This window comes from Rhodotorula paludigena (assembly GCF_050403205.1).
Source record: "Rhodotorula paludigena JCM10292 DNA, Rt_paludigena_JCM10292v1_ctg1, whole genome shotgun sequence".
Lineage (NCBI taxonomy): Eukaryota > Fungi > Basidiomycota > Microbotryomycetes > Sporidiobolales > Sporidiobolaceae > Rhodotorula > Rhodotorula paludigena.
Window position 1 is genome coordinate 472,980 of NW_027481457.1, and position 15,007 is coordinate 487,986.

The 15,007-nt window shown below is 64.4% G+C and overlaps 7 protein-coding genes across 7 annotated transcripts; 4 read left to right on the plus strand and 3 right to left on the minus strand.

Annotated features, from left to right (window-relative positions):
* Positions 1 to 450: 450 nt before the first annotated feature.
* On the plus strand, positions 451 to 1,829 carry JCM10292_002054 (uncharacterized protein; the record flags this gene model as incomplete). The annotated part of the gene is made up of 8 exons (XM_076645475.1): positions 451 to 867; positions 938 to 1,106; positions 1,165 to 1,204; positions 1,263 to 1,337; positions 1,395 to 1,479; positions 1,535 to 1,603; positions 1,681 to 1,710; positions 1,764 to 1,829. The coding sequence occupies 8 exons, from the start codon at positions 451 to 453 to the stop codon at positions 1,827 to 1,829; spliced, it is 951 nt and encodes a 316-aa protein (XP_076509002.1).
* Positions 1,830 to 2,282: 453 nt separating this feature from the next.
* On the plus strand, positions 2,283 to 3,739 carry JCM10292_002055 (uncharacterized protein; the record flags this gene model as incomplete). The annotated part of the gene is made up of 8 exons (XM_076645476.1): positions 2,283 to 2,732; positions 2,810 to 2,966; positions 3,046 to 3,064; positions 3,125 to 3,199; positions 3,252 to 3,336; positions 3,389 to 3,457; positions 3,571 to 3,600; positions 3,671 to 3,739. 8 exons carry the CDS (start codon positions 2,283 to 2,285, stop codon positions 3,737 to 3,739), a joined length of 954 nt encoding a protein of 317 aa, XP_076509003.1.
* A 318-nt stretch (positions 3,740 to 4,057) lies between these two features.
* GDI1 (Gdi1p) lies at positions 4,058 to 5,988 on the minus strand (the record flags this gene model as incomplete). The annotated part of the gene is made up of 8 exons (XM_076645477.1): positions 4,058 to 4,253; positions 4,321 to 4,905; positions 4,961 to 5,069; positions 5,132 to 5,370; positions 5,428 to 5,510; positions 5,590 to 5,635; positions 5,758 to 5,840; positions 5,968 to 5,988. 8 exons carry the CDS (start codon positions 5,986 to 5,988, stop codon positions 4,058 to 4,060), a joined length of 1,362 nt encoding a protein of 453 aa, XP_076509004.1.
* A 432-nt stretch (positions 5,989 to 6,420) lies between these two features.
* Positions 6,421 to 7,324, minus strand: CSL4 (exosome non-catalytic core subunit CSL4; the record flags this gene model as incomplete). Its single annotated transcript, XM_076645478.1, has 6 exons — positions 6,421 to 6,569; positions 6,637 to 6,661; positions 6,742 to 6,786; positions 6,862 to 7,002; positions 7,064 to 7,120; positions 7,187 to 7,324. 6 exons carry the CDS (start codon positions 7,322 to 7,324, stop codon positions 6,421 to 6,423), a joined length of 555 nt encoding a protein of 184 aa, XP_076509005.1.
* Positions 7,325 to 8,532: 1,208 nt separating this feature from the next.
* JCM10292_002058 (uncharacterized protein) lies at positions 8,533 to 10,951 on the plus strand (the record flags this gene model as incomplete). The annotated part of the gene is made up of 5 exons (XM_076645479.1): positions 8,533 to 8,710; positions 8,868 to 9,273; positions 9,329 to 10,164; positions 10,258 to 10,729; positions 10,786 to 10,951. 5 exons carry the CDS (start codon positions 8,533 to 8,535, stop codon positions 10,949 to 10,951), a joined length of 2,058 nt encoding a protein of 685 aa, XP_076509006.1.
* A 222-nt stretch (positions 10,952 to 11,173) lies between these two features.
* Positions 11,174 to 12,300, plus strand: JCM10292_002059 (SDR family NAD(P)-dependent oxidoreductase; the record flags this gene model as incomplete). The annotated part of the gene is made up of 6 exons (XM_076645480.1): positions 11,174 to 11,218; positions 11,295 to 11,330; positions 11,392 to 11,677; positions 11,752 to 11,853; positions 11,915 to 12,031; positions 12,119 to 12,300. 6 exons carry the CDS (start codon positions 11,174 to 11,176, stop codon positions 12,298 to 12,300), a joined length of 768 nt encoding a protein of 255 aa, XP_076509007.1.
* A 237-nt stretch (positions 12,301 to 12,537) lies between these two features.
* On the minus strand, positions 12,538 to 14,807 carry JCM10292_002060 (uncharacterized protein; the record flags this gene model as incomplete). The annotated part of the gene is made up of 8 exons (XM_076645481.1): positions 12,538 to 12,687; positions 12,783 to 13,005; positions 13,099 to 13,430; positions 13,511 to 13,732; positions 13,818 to 13,946; positions 14,075 to 14,184; positions 14,334 to 14,441; positions 14,756 to 14,807. 8 exons carry the CDS (start codon positions 14,805 to 14,807, stop codon positions 12,538 to 12,540), a joined length of 1,326 nt encoding a protein of 441 aa, XP_076509008.1.
* Between the last annotated feature and the right edge of the window lie 200 nt (positions 14,808 to 15,007).

A 15,007-nucleotide genomic window follows, 5' to 3' on the forward strand; every position in this document is an offset into this window, starting at 1 on the left:
ATCTATACTGCGCCGGAATTTCCGTTCCACGGCCATTTTCGGTCTTCCTGCTCAGACGCTTCCTGCTTCTCGAGCCCCCTTGCCAGCTCTGGTGCTCAGCCGTTCCGCGCAAACCTCCGTGTTTCGACCTAGCTGTGCGAGCGCCGTGCGCTGAGCAGGCGCTGCACGTACACGCAACGCGCTCAGGCCGCAGGACAAAGGCGGTGCACCACGCACCTCTCCTCGGTCTGCCACGACGGACGCTCTTTCTTTGGCTCGCTTCGGTTGCCCTCCTACCCTTCACTCTCGTTCTCGTTCTGAGACTCTCTTCACTCGTTCGCTCTGTCGCTGGCCGACACTGGTGCGTCTCGACTTGACTTACGTTTACTCTGCCCTGACCGCTGAACCCTCCGCTTCGCACGTCCTCTACTTCCGCAGCACCTACAGTCCCTTCACCGACATCACTTAACGATGCGCTTCCTGTCGTCCCTCCTCGCCGTCTCGGGCTTCCTCGCGACGCTCGTCGTCGCACACCCGGACGCGTCGTTCTACGAAGCCTACCACCGCTCGCACGGGCTGCAGCGCCGCGCGGGCAAGACCTGCCACCGCCGCGTCAAATCCTCGTCGCCGGCTGCAGCGACTTCGTATGCCGCGGCTGCGACGCCGTCGTCCAGTGCGGGCAAGAAGAGCGAAAAGACTGCCGCCGCGGGCTCGGCGAGCAGCACCGCCACTTCCACCGCCTCGGCCGGCGAGGGCTTGATGCTCTTCACCGACTCGGCGTGCGGCGCGAGTGGCGCGACGGACGAGACGAGCGACGCGGGCGGGCCGAACGGGGCGCAGGCTTGGCTCAACTGCGGGCTGTCGAAGAGCAAGCCGGACGCGGGCTGGGTGCGTGACATCCCGGCGGTGCATCCGACGCTCAGAAGTATGCTGACTGGGAAGAAGGGCGCCGCGGCAGACCCCGCCTAAGATCTCGCTCTCGCAGATCAAGACGCTCACGCTCGAGGAGGCGCTCGCCAAAGGATCCATCTACGAGCCATGCAGGGACTATGGCAAGCTGTTCGAGAAGTACGGCGAGCAGCATGGCGTGCCGCCCATCTTGCTTGCGGCGTTTGCCATGCAGGAGAGTGAGTGCTTTCCCATGTTCTCCGAAAGGACCTTGCTGACCTCGCCGCGACGGTGCAGGTACCTGCAACCCGGATGCCCGCGGCGACAACGGCGGAGCGTGCGTCGGATCTGCAGATTGCGCGAGACGTGGGCGCTGACCATCTCGTTGCGTGCAGGTACGGCTTGATGCAGATTACGGAAGACAAATGCGGCGACGCGCCCGCTGCTGGCTGTGCCGACCCCGAGTACAAGTGAGCGACCAGTACTCCCACACTACGGTGAGACCGCTGACGAAACGCTCGCCAAAGCATCAAGACGGCGACGGCCTACTTCGCCAAGGTCCTCGAGGAGCACAACAACAACCTCTTGCTCGCGCTTGGCACCTACAATGGCGTACGTCTTTCGTTCCTCACGAGCTTAGGCCTGTGACTGATTCGCTTGAGCCCAGTGGTACGACGGACTCACGTACAGCGGCGCAGTCGCGGCAAAGAACACGGGCTGCTGCAATTGTCAGCAGGTGAGTCCTGTCCTGACGGGCCCCACTCCCTCTCATGTCGCACCATCTAGCACTCTGCTCACTCGACTGTTCTGCAGAACCTCGACTACATGCAGCAGATGCTCAACGTAGGCTTGACTGCTCCGGCTGACGGACCTCTCGCTGACCGTCTTCTTCGCAGGGCTGGGTCCTGGGCCTCGACGGCCACTCGCTCGGAACGATCAAGAACCTCGACTCGTGCAACTAGGCGGGCTGGCTCGCCGTTTCTTCGTAGGGCGCTGTGTGCGATCAACTCCGTTCGTTTCGGTCGACCTCGGACACTGCCTTCGCTTTCGCCTGCTGCTCTCCGCACCTCGCTCAAACGTTTCCGATCTCAACGTACAAAGGCGCCGGGGCAGGCTTGGACCTTGCTCGCTGCAGCAGACGACGTGCAGCTGCTGCGCTACGCTCAGGCCGCGCAACAAAGGTCGTCCGCCGAACGTCTCCTCACGCACCTGCCACGGAAGTCCACGGCGTTCGTCCGGCTTGGCACGAATCGCTTGTTCCGGTCTTGTCCTGCCGCATGCTTTGGCCGTCGTCCTGCTCGAGACGGGCTCGCTCACGAGACTGCGTGCTTTTTGTCGACAACCTGTTCCCTCTGCCTTATCGACTGAGCGTTCCCGCAGGTCTTGACGAGCCCCGGCGGAGCCGGTTCACCAAGATGCGTCCCTTCACCGCTGTGTTCATCGTCTGCGCGAGTCTTGCTATGGTCGCGTCAGCGCGCCCCGAGATCTCCTTCTACGACGCCTACCGACAAAGACACGGGTTACAACGTCGCGCAGGGAATTGCCACCGCCGACCCAAGTCGGGTACCGGAACCAGTGCGGCGGCAGCGGCGAGGAGCTCGTCAACCCCTGGCGGCGAGGCAGCTCCCTCCGCAGGAACGGGTACAAAGGAGACCGAGTCGGCGACCGCCGCGAATACGGAGAGCACCGCCGCTGGCGAGAGCGCGAGTGCGGACGGTGGGGCCGGTCGCGGGCTCATGTCGTTTTCGGACGACGGGTGCGGCGACAGCGGCGCGAGGGAAGAGTCGAGCGAGGACGGCGGGCCGAATGGCGCACAGTCATGGCTGAATTGCGGGCTGTCGAAGGAGAACCCTGAGGGGAAATGGGTGCGCTCGTCTCTTCCTTTTTCGCTAGAGAAACGCCGCTGATTCACCCTTACGTTCGAATCGCTCCGCCGCCAAAGATCAAGGTCTCACAGATTAAGACGCTGACGCTCGAAGAAGCGCTCGCAAAAGGCTCCCTGTACGAGCCGTGCAAACCGCACATCAAGCTGTTCGAGAAGTACGGCGAGGAGTACGGCATCCCACCCATCCTCCTTGCTGCCTTCGCCATGCTGGAGAGTGCGTCGCATTCCTAGCTCTCGATGAGAACACGCGGGTCGTGAGCTGACGCTCAAGACGGCAGGCACGTGCAACGCAGATGCCCAAGGTACCGGCCCGTGAGCTCATTCGCTGTGTCTGTGCTGCGCGAGCGTAAGGCTGATCCATCCGTTTTTAAGGTACGGCCTCATGCAGATCACGGACGACAAGTGTGGCGATGCGCCGGGCGGGAACTGCGCGGAAGCAGACTACAAGTGTGTCCGGTCGCTCACGGAATCGCAACATCCAGCTGACTGCTTCTTGCAGTGTCAAGACTGGCGCAGCGTACTTTGCTCAGGTCTTGAAGGACCACCACGAGAACCTGCTGCTCGCGATGGGCACGTACAACGGCGTGCGTCCTCTAGGAATGCTCAGCGCGAGATGATCTGACGACTGCCTCACAGTGGTACGACGGCTTGACGTACAACAAGGCCACGGCGGCAAAAGACTCGGGCTGCTGCGTTTGCCAGAACGTGCGTGCTTGCCTTTCCCTGCACGTCTGGCTTCTGCATCTGGCACCAGGACTGCGGATTTGTTCCGTCTCTCCGTCATTCTCACCCTCTGCCTTGCTTGCAATTGGGCACAGAACCTCGACTACATGCAGCAGATGCTTAACGTGCGTTCTGGTCCGCTTGTCCGGGCTGCGCTCTCATTGACACGACCTTGCTCTGTCGCACGTCTCGCAGGGCTGGGTCATGGGGATCGACGGGCACTCGCTCGGGACCATTCACAACCTCAACGTGTGCTCGGGATGACAGAAGCGCTGTACGAAACCTGACGTATGAGCAAAGGCGGTGTAGCGGGGCGGTCTCGCCGGAATAGAGTCTCTTGACCGCGTTCAACGAAGAGCGGGAAAACAAGAGCCAGTGAAGGGCAGCTCTCACGTCAGTCTGATGGACAATCTGAGTGATCTAGAAGTACAGGCCACGAGGAGGCAAACAAAAGAGACGCGCATGAGGAGGGACTGCAGAACGAGAAGGGATTGCATACGGACAAACGAGCGTTGCAGCCCAGAAGAAGTGGAATGCGTCACGGCGAGACCGTCAACGAGCGGGGCACGAGGCGTCGCAGATCTAGTGCGCCTGCAGCGAGTCCTCCTGGTCGCGCTTCTTGAGCTCGAGCGCGGTGCCCTCGGCGCGGCGCCACACGTCCTTGACGTCGTCGCACATGGTCTCAAAGTGCGACGTCGCGTCGTACGAGCGCGTGACAAACACGTTGTCGTACGAGCCGGACGACGCGGGCGAGTAGATGGGCGCGATCGAGATGAACCTGCACAGCAATCGCAAGCCCCGTCAGCAAGGTGGCAGTGGTGGGAGACTCGCCTCTCGAGACGCACTTGTCGTAGATGGGGCCGAGGAGCTTGAGGCCCGGCTCGAGCTCGGCTTCGGGGTTGCCCGTCTCGACAATGGTCGACACGATGGCGATGTAGACGTCCTTTGCGCAGACGTTGTGGGTCGACGAGACCTCGGCGATGTAGATGTCGTGCTTGCGGCCGACCTGCTTCTGCGGGATGATGAGCTGCACCGAGTCCGAGTCGTCCGTGTTGGGGATCGGGTGGCGCAGGATGCAGATGGCGCGCACGACGTGGCCCTCGAGGAAGACCTTGTCCTCCTTGTCGGCGCCGCCCTTGCCCGACGCGTCGACAAAGTACGACGGGTCGCCAATGACCTTTGCCGCCTTGACCGTCTCGCCGCCCGACGTGACGCCGACAAACTTGCCCTTGTCGTCGTACTCGATCTTCTCGACGGGCTTGTCGAGCATGTACGTGCCGCCGTAGATGGCCGACAGGCGCGCAAAGCCCTGCGGGAGCTCGCCGAGGCCGTACAGCGGGTACAGGTACGGCGACTTGCCGTACCGCGCCATCGACGAGGTGTAGAGGATGATGCGCTCGTACGTCTCGCGCGCGGGCTGGTTCAGATAGCTGTCCGGCAACGAGTGAGCAAGCTGCAACGCGCTATTCACGATCAAGTACGCACTCGTCGTCGAGGTGGAGAGCCATGGCGTGGCCGATGAAGTCCTGCGTGCCCGCCTCGAGACCAAATTTGTAGTAGACGTCCTTCATCGTGCTCTTGTCAAGGTTCAGACCTGCGGAGACGATCAAGCATGAGCACCAAGTCCGTCCCACAGCACAAGCGAAAGAGACGCACCCTGGTGGGTCGACGGGTCCTCCTCCTTGTACCCTTGGACCCAGAGGAAGAAATTGCGAGCACGGCGCTTCTCGAACAGACCCATGAGCGAGCTCGTGACGGCCTCGCGCTCGGTCGAGGGGACCTTGGCGATGCGGTTGTCGCGCAGGACGTACGAGCCGGCGATCTGCTTGAACTCGAGGTAGCGCGTCACGTCCGTGTGGACGAGCATCTTGGTCATTTCGCCGTTCGCCATCATGCTGTGGGACTGGGAGGTCGGCTGCGAACCGGATGGAGGAGGGCAGGTCGGCACGCACAACTTGGGGATCAAGTCGACGTTGTAGTCGCGGTCACGGCCGAGCTCTGCCGGCGGCTCCGTACCACGGAACTTCTTGTAGAGCTGTTAACCCGAGCACACAGGAGCATGCGAGATCAGCCCATGCGTCAACCGAGCCTCTCATCCCTGCACTCCGGCTTACCTGCGTGAGGTTGAGACTCGCCGATTCGGCGCCGTAGTAGTCGTTCCTGACCGAGACAGGTACTGTCAGCGTCTACGCTCGATCGATTGAGCATGCAGAGTCCACCACCGGGCCGCAGTGAAGCCCTGCAGTGCACTCAAATCGCACGCGGCAATGGCAGACACTCACCGGTCCATGTGGAGGACCTTCTTGCCCTCCACCGAGAGCAGGCCCGAGAGCACACACTCGGTGAGGCCCGTGCCGAGGATGATCTGCGCGAGTCGACGCACGGTGGGGGAGGCGTCAGCCGATGTGGCACGGAATGCAGGGAAGGGAAGGGCGGTAGCTGCAGCGGCACAAGCAAATCTGTGTCGCTCGGCACAGGCGGGCAGGACGCACGTAGTCGTATTGCTCGTCCATGGTGCGCTGAGTTGCGGGTTGGCGAGATGAGGGAGGTCAAGCTGCAGGAGGGCGAGCAAGGGCCGCACGACGCGTCAGCACGGCCTTTCCGAGCCTTGCTCGTTTCGCACGGGCCACGCCAGACCTCCCAGCCGCTTGTGGCGAGAGGAACGAGCGCGACTGGCAGCATGACGAGCCGAGGAGGGGAGCGAGGGGCAGCGCTCGTGCGCGCGATGCGGATGCACGGCCGGCTGATCAGACTCACTGCAAGCTCTGCGCGGGTCTCGAAGAGAGTGGTGCGCGAGTCGGTAAAGTCGAAGGTCGGACGAACGGGCTCCACCTCTGCTCGCGACAATGAACAGGCGGAACTTGGGAACACCTTCTCTCCAGTCTGAGCCCCCAGCATATGCACGAGCGTACTATTACAACAAGACAACATGGAAAGGAGCGCGACTACTCGGGACCGGCGACCTTGCGCGGCTCGACCTCGCCCGTACTTGGCTCGCGCATCTCCTCCCACGACACAGCCTCGAGCGCCTCGCCCGTCGTCGACGACACGGCAAAGAGGACGCCGAGCGAGTTGGCGGCCGTCGAGAGGAAGTCTGCGGGGCGGAGTAGCGTACGTCAGCTGAGGAGAGCGAGAGAACAAGCAACTCCGAGGAGACGAACAGGATCGAGAGTCGCCAAGCGAGATCTGCGCCAAGCAAGACAGCAGTCAGCACATAGCACAGTCAGTGCTGAACAGTCAACATCATTGAACGAGCGCGGACGCACCACCTTGGCGCGAACGACGTCTCCAGGTCGGAAGCAAGACCAGATCTGCGCGAGTAGGTCAGACATAGCTCGGTCGGCGCCGCCCGCGGTACCCCGGGCATCAATGAACCCGCCGCGCACCTTGACCGAGTCCTTTGCCGTCTGTCGCACATCCTGGCTACGAATGATGCCGGTAAAGTCGGGACGACAGGGCCGGCCGTCGACCGTCAAGAGCGAGATGGTCGCCGCTTGCCGCGTGATGCGCGAGACGGTACCGATCACCTGCTCTCGAGCGGGTCAGCGGGCATGCAGAGGGTGGGCAGAGGCAGGGAGAGGGGCGAACCGTTGCGTTTGGCTCGGGAATCGCCTGAGTCTCCTCCTTCCCCTTGACGCTGACGATCTGCGGGCGCGCGTCTCGGTCAATTGCAGTGTTCTCGAGTATCCCACGGAGCGCAGGGCGACGCACGCCTCCTTCGCGACTCATTTCGCCAACGAGAGCGGCGTAGACCTGTCCGCCGCGAGTGTAGGTGCCCGGACCGGGTGCGAGCTGTGCGGCGGTGCCGGGTGTCGAGAGGGGCTGTCCTGGCAGTACGAGCGTGGCCATCTCGAGCAGAGCAGGGAGAGGTCGAGGATCGAGTGCCTTCGCTGCGCTCGCTCGCACAGAGGTCAGTCCTCCCACCCTCGCTTCCATCGCATTAGAAGCCATGTTCGCTGGTGAGCTGCACAATACAGGCTGGAGCTCTGTCGATCACAGTCGACCGCGAGCTTCTACCCGCCGTACACCCGCTCACGACTTCATCTCTTGCCGAACGCAGGTCAGGCCGGTCCGTCGCCCGCACAGCTCGCGCTCGCCCGCCAGCAGGCCCGCAGCACCCTTCAGGGCTTCTTCGTCGCCATCGGCGTCCTCCGCGCCGGTGCGCCTTGCCCTCCCCTCCCCTCTCCCTCTCCGTCCCTCCTCGGCCGGACTCGTCGAGCTAACCTGTCGACGCCGTGCCACAGCGCCGTTCGCGCTCAACTACGTCTTCTCGCTGTGGAAGTAGGCGACGCGTGCAGGTCTAGAGTGTACATACCGCCCACACAATCGCAGCTCTGCCTCTTGCTCGGTCTGTCGTCGCGAGAGGCTTTCTCCTTCTCGCGCTCCTCGGGGCTGAACGCTTTCGTTTTCCGGGTACCTGCCGCTGCTGGATTCTCTGCCAGCCAAACCAAGTGTGCGACATTGCACACTCCCCGGAATGGGAGCGGAATCAGGATGGTCGAGTCGCCTCTCTCCTGTCTCGTGCTCCAGCTGTTCACTCTGCGTTCTGCGGCTCTCGATTCCCAGGGATTCATCTTTGCTCATGTACTCGCGCTCCTGTTGCCTGACTGGCCGGAGCTGGTGGCGTTCGGGGTTATGTGGAGGTCACACGCGGTTCCAACGCGGTTCGCATTTCGAGCGATGGAGGTCTTTGGTTCTGCGCGCCCCAACCGATCTGGCGTCTCTCGCAGGCATCGCCACGTCTACTTCCGTCAGCGCTGACGGCAAGGACGCGAGGCGATCGAGGGAGAGGGCGCGCCCTTCGGACGAGGCACGGGCACTGCTTCGCCTGCTGACCTCTGGCGAGTGACATTATTTGACGGGGGCGAGTGGAGGCGCGAGGGATCGATCGGATGTCTACCGTGCAGCCTTGCGAGCCTGGACCTGCCTGTCTGCGTACACGCCTTCCCTCTGGGGATGCGCCCCACCTCGGCCCTCGACTCCTTCGTGCGCTCAGTCCGTTTGCAGTTCCTGTGCATCACTCTCGCTCCCGCTCGCATTCGCCCGATCGACGCGGCATGAGCCATCTGCCGCCCCAGCAGCGCTTGCCCGGGCATCCTGCGCGCTCGCCCGAGCCCGCCCGCCATCGCGAGCACGAGTCCCCAGCATCGGCCGACGACGACGCGCACTCGGCGTGGCGTGCTCACTCGCGCGGCGCCGAGCACAGGCGCGCAGACGCCGACAGCGGGACAGACGGTGCGTTTGGCTGGCTGGTCTCTGCGCTGCGACTGCGGGCGCGCGCGATAGAGGGCGCGTCGTGGGGGCGATAGGAGTCGCGGCGCGGGGAAGGCGGCGACGGGTGGCTCTGGTCACACGCTCGCACGCAGACTGACACGCCCTGCCGCACACACAGCTAACCTGTCACCGTGGACCGGCGTCGGATCGCCCAGCTCGAGCGACTTCGAGGCCATCAGCGACAGCGAGGTCGTGCACCTCGGCAACCCCAACTCGTCTGCCCAGTCTCTCCCTCCCGCTCCTGCACCGTACACTCAGCCAGGGAACGTGCCCTCGAACCTCGCGCGCTCCCTCTCGCAGCAGCGCATGCGCCAAGACTCGTCCGGCAGTAGCGTCGGCCGCGGAAGGGGCTTTGACCGCCGCGCCGACTTTGACGACGAGCTGCACCGCCGCGGCATCGAGGGCGACGACGAGGACAGCAGCGCGTTCGAAGACGCCGACGAGTCGAGGGGCCGCGCGAGGACGAGGAGGGGACGCGACCCGGAGCTCAAGCGCTCGATGCTCGAGGACGCGCTTCGCTCGAGGTGCGTGCCTGTTGTGCTTACGAGTCAAACGCCCAACTGACACGTCGCACGACAGTCTGGCAACGCTGCTCTCGCTCGCACCCGCGCAGGCCGGTCTCTCGCAGACCCCTTCCATGTCGCACGCCTCGCTCGCCTCGCTGTTCCAGCCGACCGCCTCGTCCTCATCGTCTGCTTCGGCCGGCGCGTCTGGCTCGTCAGCTTCAACTGCGAGTTTCAACTCGCGCCAGCAGACCGGCACGCGCCCCTCGCCGTTCGCCACGGCGCTCATCGACCCTCTCGAGGAAGACGACGAGCTCTCGTCTTCGTCCGTCGCCGAAGACGTCTTTGCGCCCTCGTCCTCGTCGTCCGACGAGGAAGGCACGCAACTCGCGCCGGCCTCGCCCTCGGCGCACCGCACCCGCGCCATCCCGATCGCCTCGCCCTCGCGCTCCCGCACACGGCCCTACTTCGGCACGTCGTCCTCCTACCGCGCCTACTCCGACTCGGCCTCGCACGCCGCCGCCGCCTCTTCGGGGCCCTTTGCTGCAGCAGGCTTTTCCCCGCTGCAGCCCTCGCGCCCCCTCGGATCAGCCGGTCTCCCCTCGAGCAACTCGCCTCCGCACTACTCCCGCTCGCGCCGCGGCGCCGCGGCGCTGCCCGCTTCGGCGCTGCGGAGCCGTCGGGGCGGAGGTGGAAGCGGGCGCGGGAGGGGCGGGAGCACGAGTCCTGGCCCGGGGCCGGCGAGCGTCGAGGAGAGGCGGAGGGCGAGGGCAGAGGCGGCGCTGAGGACGGCGGGCGGGGCGGCGGGGATGGGGATGGGGAGGAGTTGGGCGCTGGGAGAGGGGGCGACGGAGCGAAGAGGCGCGGAGCAGGGGTTCCTGAGCGAGGGGGAGGGGGCAGAGGGGGATCGAGGTGAGTCGGCTGTGTGGTCGCAAAGACGAGCGCGCATACTCTGCGTGCTCGTCTTGTAGCGCAAGACGTAGCCTGACTCTCAAACTCACGCAGACAACGCCTTTCAAGAGCTCGTCGATGCCGCCCGCTTTTTCTCGGACCTCTCGCCGCGCGCCTCCCTGCGCCCTCTTCCGCAGACCTCGCCCACACGCACACGCGAGCCGACGCGCCCTTCCTCAAGCTGGCCCCTTCCGTCCTTCGCGCGCCCGCCGACGTTCGCCGCCTCGAGCAGCTCGACGCCGCCGTTCGACTCGGACGAGGACCCGGCGCTCGCGAGCGAGTCGGTCCCGACGCTTGAAGGGCTGTCTAGCGGCGCCGAGGGCGAGCAGTTGCCCTCGCCTACCGGTGGCGAGAAGGGTGACAAGTCTGCGAAAGCGGGCTCGAGTGGCGCGGGCGATGGGAAGGGAGACAATCGGAGGCAGGGGTGGTTCTCGTGGCTCAAGGGCCTCGGCGCGACCGTCGAGATCAAGGTCTGGCATCTCGTCAGCATCTGCGGCGTGCTCATTGGTGTCGGCATCGGGGCCAGGTGCGTTCTTGAGCTTCAGCGTCGCACGGTAGAGGCGCCTGACGCCCGCTCCGCAGTGCCCTCGTCCGCTCGCTCGTTCCGGCATCGTGGCTCGCTTCCCGCCTCGACTTTGTACACCACGCTCACCCGCTCTTGAGCACTGCGACGCCCCCCTCGAACGACTACGAAGGGCGATTTGACGCCCCTTCTTCGCACGAGGGCATGTCGACCCTCTTTCTGTGACGGAACCACATCGTCCTGTACTCGTGTTCACCTTGTCCCGCCGTGTCCTCTCGTTCGTTCGTTCGTAGCTTGTTTCTTGTAGCCTCATTGCCCCGCAACGATCTGCCCTGCTTTTGCTTCCGACGGAAGTTGGCGCGCGAATGCCGACCCGGCCGAGCGGGATGCGGCTCTGAATCTGCGCCGATTGCGCTTCCGCTCCTCTTCCTCATCCTCACGGCACGAATGGCGCCCGCGTACTCGCTCGAAGGCAAAGTCGCAATTGTCACGGTGCGTCTCGGCCTTGCAGCTCAGCGGCGTGAGCGCGTGTTCGCCGGGATTTGACCTCTTGACCCCACATCGGCAGGGCGGAGCGAGCGGAATCGGACTCGCGACTGCAAAGGTGCGCGGTTGATCCAGTACTCACCTAGACGTCTCGTGCGACTGACGTGCCAGACCCGCAGGCTTTCCTCGCGGCCGGCGCACTCGGCGTCACCCTCGTCGACCTCAAAGAAGAGTCCCTCTCCTCTGCCGCCGCCAGCCTCTCCGTCGAATCGTCCCGCGTCCTCACCGTCGCAGCAGACGTTAGCGACGAGGCAGCCGCCGCGTCGTACGTGCGGCAGACGGTCGACAAGTGGGGGAGGCTTGACGTCTCGGTGCAGTGTGCCGGAATCTCGCCCGTCACGGGGCCCGTCACCGAAATGGACGTCGCTGCGTTCGATACGGTGATCCGCGTCAACCTACGAGGAGGTGAGTCGTGCAGAACCGCGCATCTTTCCCGCGTTCCGCACCGATTGACCCGCTTCTTTCGTACACGCGCGCAGTGTTCCTCGGCTTGCAGCAGAGTCTCAAGGCTATGCTTGCCTCGCCGAGCCAGGGTCAGGGCTGCTCCGTCGTGCTCATCTCGTCGCAGCTCGGGCTTGACGGTACGTCCTGAGTCCTTGTTTCTTCTCGCGCTCGCAGCGATTGACCAGGGGGACCACACAGGCTTCGCTGGGTCGGCCGCGTACTGCGCTTCCAAGTTTGGAGTCCGAGGACTCATGGCGTCGGCGGCGCAGGAAGTTGGACCGAAGGGCATCCGCGTCAACGCTGTCGCGCCAGGTCGTGCGTCCTGCTCCTATCCGCCCACCTTGCGCACTGCTGCACTGCCTCCAGAAAACTCCGAGCTGATACCGGATGTTGCTCGCACAGCCATCGAGACGCCGATGCTCGAGGGATTCCGGGACACGGACCACGTCAAGAAGGGCAACATCCCGCGGGCCGGGTACGCCGAGGAGATCGCCAACGCGGTGCTGTTCCTCGCTAGCGACGCAGGGTCGTACTGCTCGGGCACGACGCTCAAGGTCGATGGCGGGTGGTCAAAGTGGTGCTGAAGCAAGGATTGCTTGATGCGTGACGAGGCTTCGCAGAGAAGGCCAGAGTCTCTTTCGCGGCGGCGCACAAGGGCCGAGCGAGCACGAAGCAGGAGGCAAAAGAGAGCTGCGACGCGCGAGACTGGGAGAAAGTTACTGCCTTGGAGACTGAATTGCCAGAAGATAGAGAGAAAGGCGGAGAGAGGATGAGAGGCGCGCCGGCGCCCGGGTCAATTTTTCGACGAGTCTACACCGGAATCATGCGTCGTTCTTGGTGACCTCGTGGAGCGACTCTGCGAGGTGGCGCACGTTGTGCTTGGTGATGCCCGCGACCGAGATGCGGCCGTCGCGCGTGAGGTAGACGTGGTGCTCCTGCGCGAGGCGGTCGACCTGCTCCGGCGAGATGCCCTGTGGCGCGCATATTTCCCGCATCAGTCCGATCCTTCTGCTGCTTGAGCAAAGCGAGGCTGGTTGCCCGGGAGACGCAGCGCAGACCAACGCACGAGGTAGGCAAACATGCCAATCTGGTTCTTGATGTGCCCCCACTCCTTCTTGCTCCCGAGCTCGCCCAAGAGGTCGTACAGCGTCGAGCGCATGTCGATGATGCGGTCGGCCATGCCCTTGACCTCGGCGAGCCACTGCGCGTTTAGCTTGGGGTCGGTGAGGAGCGTCGACGCGACGCGCGCGCCGTGCACCGGCGGGTTCGAGTACATCGGGCGGACGAGGCTGTGCGATCCGGACCCCAACAGCAAACGTCAGCAGTGCGACCGAGCGAGCGCGCGACAGCGAGGTGACGACAGGCAGGAACTCCGAACGCACATCTTGATCTGCGAGTCGACGCGCGCCTTCTCGTCGGCGTCGGCGCACACCACCGAGAAAGTGCCGACACGCTCTCCGTACAGGCCCATGTTCTTGGCGAACGACTGGCACAGGACGAGCTGGTGGCCCTCCTCGACAAAGTGGCGGAGCATGAACGCATCGTTGTCGACCGAGCCCGACGCGAAGCCGAGGTAGGCGTTGTCGATCAAGGGGAAGTGGCCCTTCTCCTTGACGATCTGCGAGATCTCGCGCCACTGCGCCTGCGTCGGGTCGATGCCGGTCGGGTTGTGCGCGCACGCGTGCAAGAGGACAATCGACTTGTCCGGCATGGCCTGCACGTAATCGCGAAGCTGAATCAGCACACTTCTAGTAGGAGAAGCAGCGCAGATCAATCGGCGAACGCCCGACGCACCCGGAGGTCCTTCTTCAGGCCGTCAAAGTCGAGCCCGACCGTCTTCTTGTCGTAGTACGAGTACGTCTTGACCTCGAGGCCCGAGTCGCGGAAGATGGGGATGTGGTTGCCCCAGGTCGGGCTCGGGACGTAGATGCTCTTCGAGTGCGGGTAGTGGCGCGCGAGGAAGGCGCCGGCGATGCGGAGCGCACCGGTGCCCGAGAGCGACTGCGTGATGGCGACCTGCGCGCAGCGACGAAAATCGAACGGCGTCAGTCGGGGTGCAATGCGCGGCGAGAGGTGCCATCAAAGAGGTCGTCGAACGCACACGGCCCTCCTTCAGCGGCTTCGAGTCCTCACCGTACGCGAGGACGGCGGCGGCCTTGGTGAACTCGCCGAGACCAGTGATAGGGAGGTACTCCTTGTCCTTGCGCTCGCCAATGACCTTGTCCTCGGCCTGTGGAAACGAAGAGGCGGGAAGAGCGCGGAGGTGTCAACGCTACCGGGCATTTGTGGTCGTTCTCCGTGCAAGCCCTGGTCGAAGTAGGGCCCACTCGTTCGCGCCAGAGGTGTCGCGTAACGCACAGCAAGGACCGAGGGGAGGACATAGGGCTTGCCGTCGGCATCGCGGTAGGCGCCGACACCCAAGTTGATCTTCTTCGAGTCGGTGTCGCGCTTGAACGCCTCGGTGATGCCTGCGCGGCGCTCTTGTCAGTATGTGCGAATGACAGTGCCCCTTTCGAAGCAGCGCAGGTTCGTGGGCTGCGAGCGTTGAGGCAGGCGGGGGTGGTTCGTGGGGGAGGGGTCGCGGAGAGTGCGGGAGGTGGTGGGTGCAGGGGCTCACCGAGGATGGGGTCGGGCGGGCCAGCAGAAACGTTGCTCCACACGCTGACGGAGCGGACGGCGGCGGGGGTGCGGGTGCGGAGCTGGCGGACGGCGACACGAGAGAGCACTGGGCGGAGGAGGGTGGGAGAAAGGCGGGTCAGCTGGTGCGGCCGCTGGGACGAGCCCGGGGCTGTCGAGTGGCAGGCTGTGCTCACTCTTGGGTGCGTGCGAGAGCGAGGCGGCGAGAGCGAGCGTTCCTTCGGGCGACTTCGCCTTTGCCCCGCTCGTGACTCTTGCCGGACCCGACCTCGCTCGACGCGCAACTCTTGCGCTCGTCTAGCCTCGAGGGTACCACCGAGTGTTGTGATGCCTCGCACTTACTAGCGCACCACTCGCTCCACCGCGCACACCGCTGCCCTCCCCGCGCACACCCTCCCGCACCTCCACTTTCTCGCGCTGCCTGGCCCCGCGCTGTCCCCCTCCTCCTCCTCATCAGCGCGGGCGCATCTTTTCTTCTTCGCTTCTGAGCCGACCCGCGGCAGCGTCCAGATTGCGCGTGCTCGTCCGCCTCTCCGTTTCCTGCTCGCTCTTTGCTCCCTCTTGTTCTTGCATTGCTCTTGTATCTGCTCAGTGCTGGCACTGTTTCGCGTCGCTCTTTCTACAGTCGAGCACGACATGCACACTTCGAGCTAC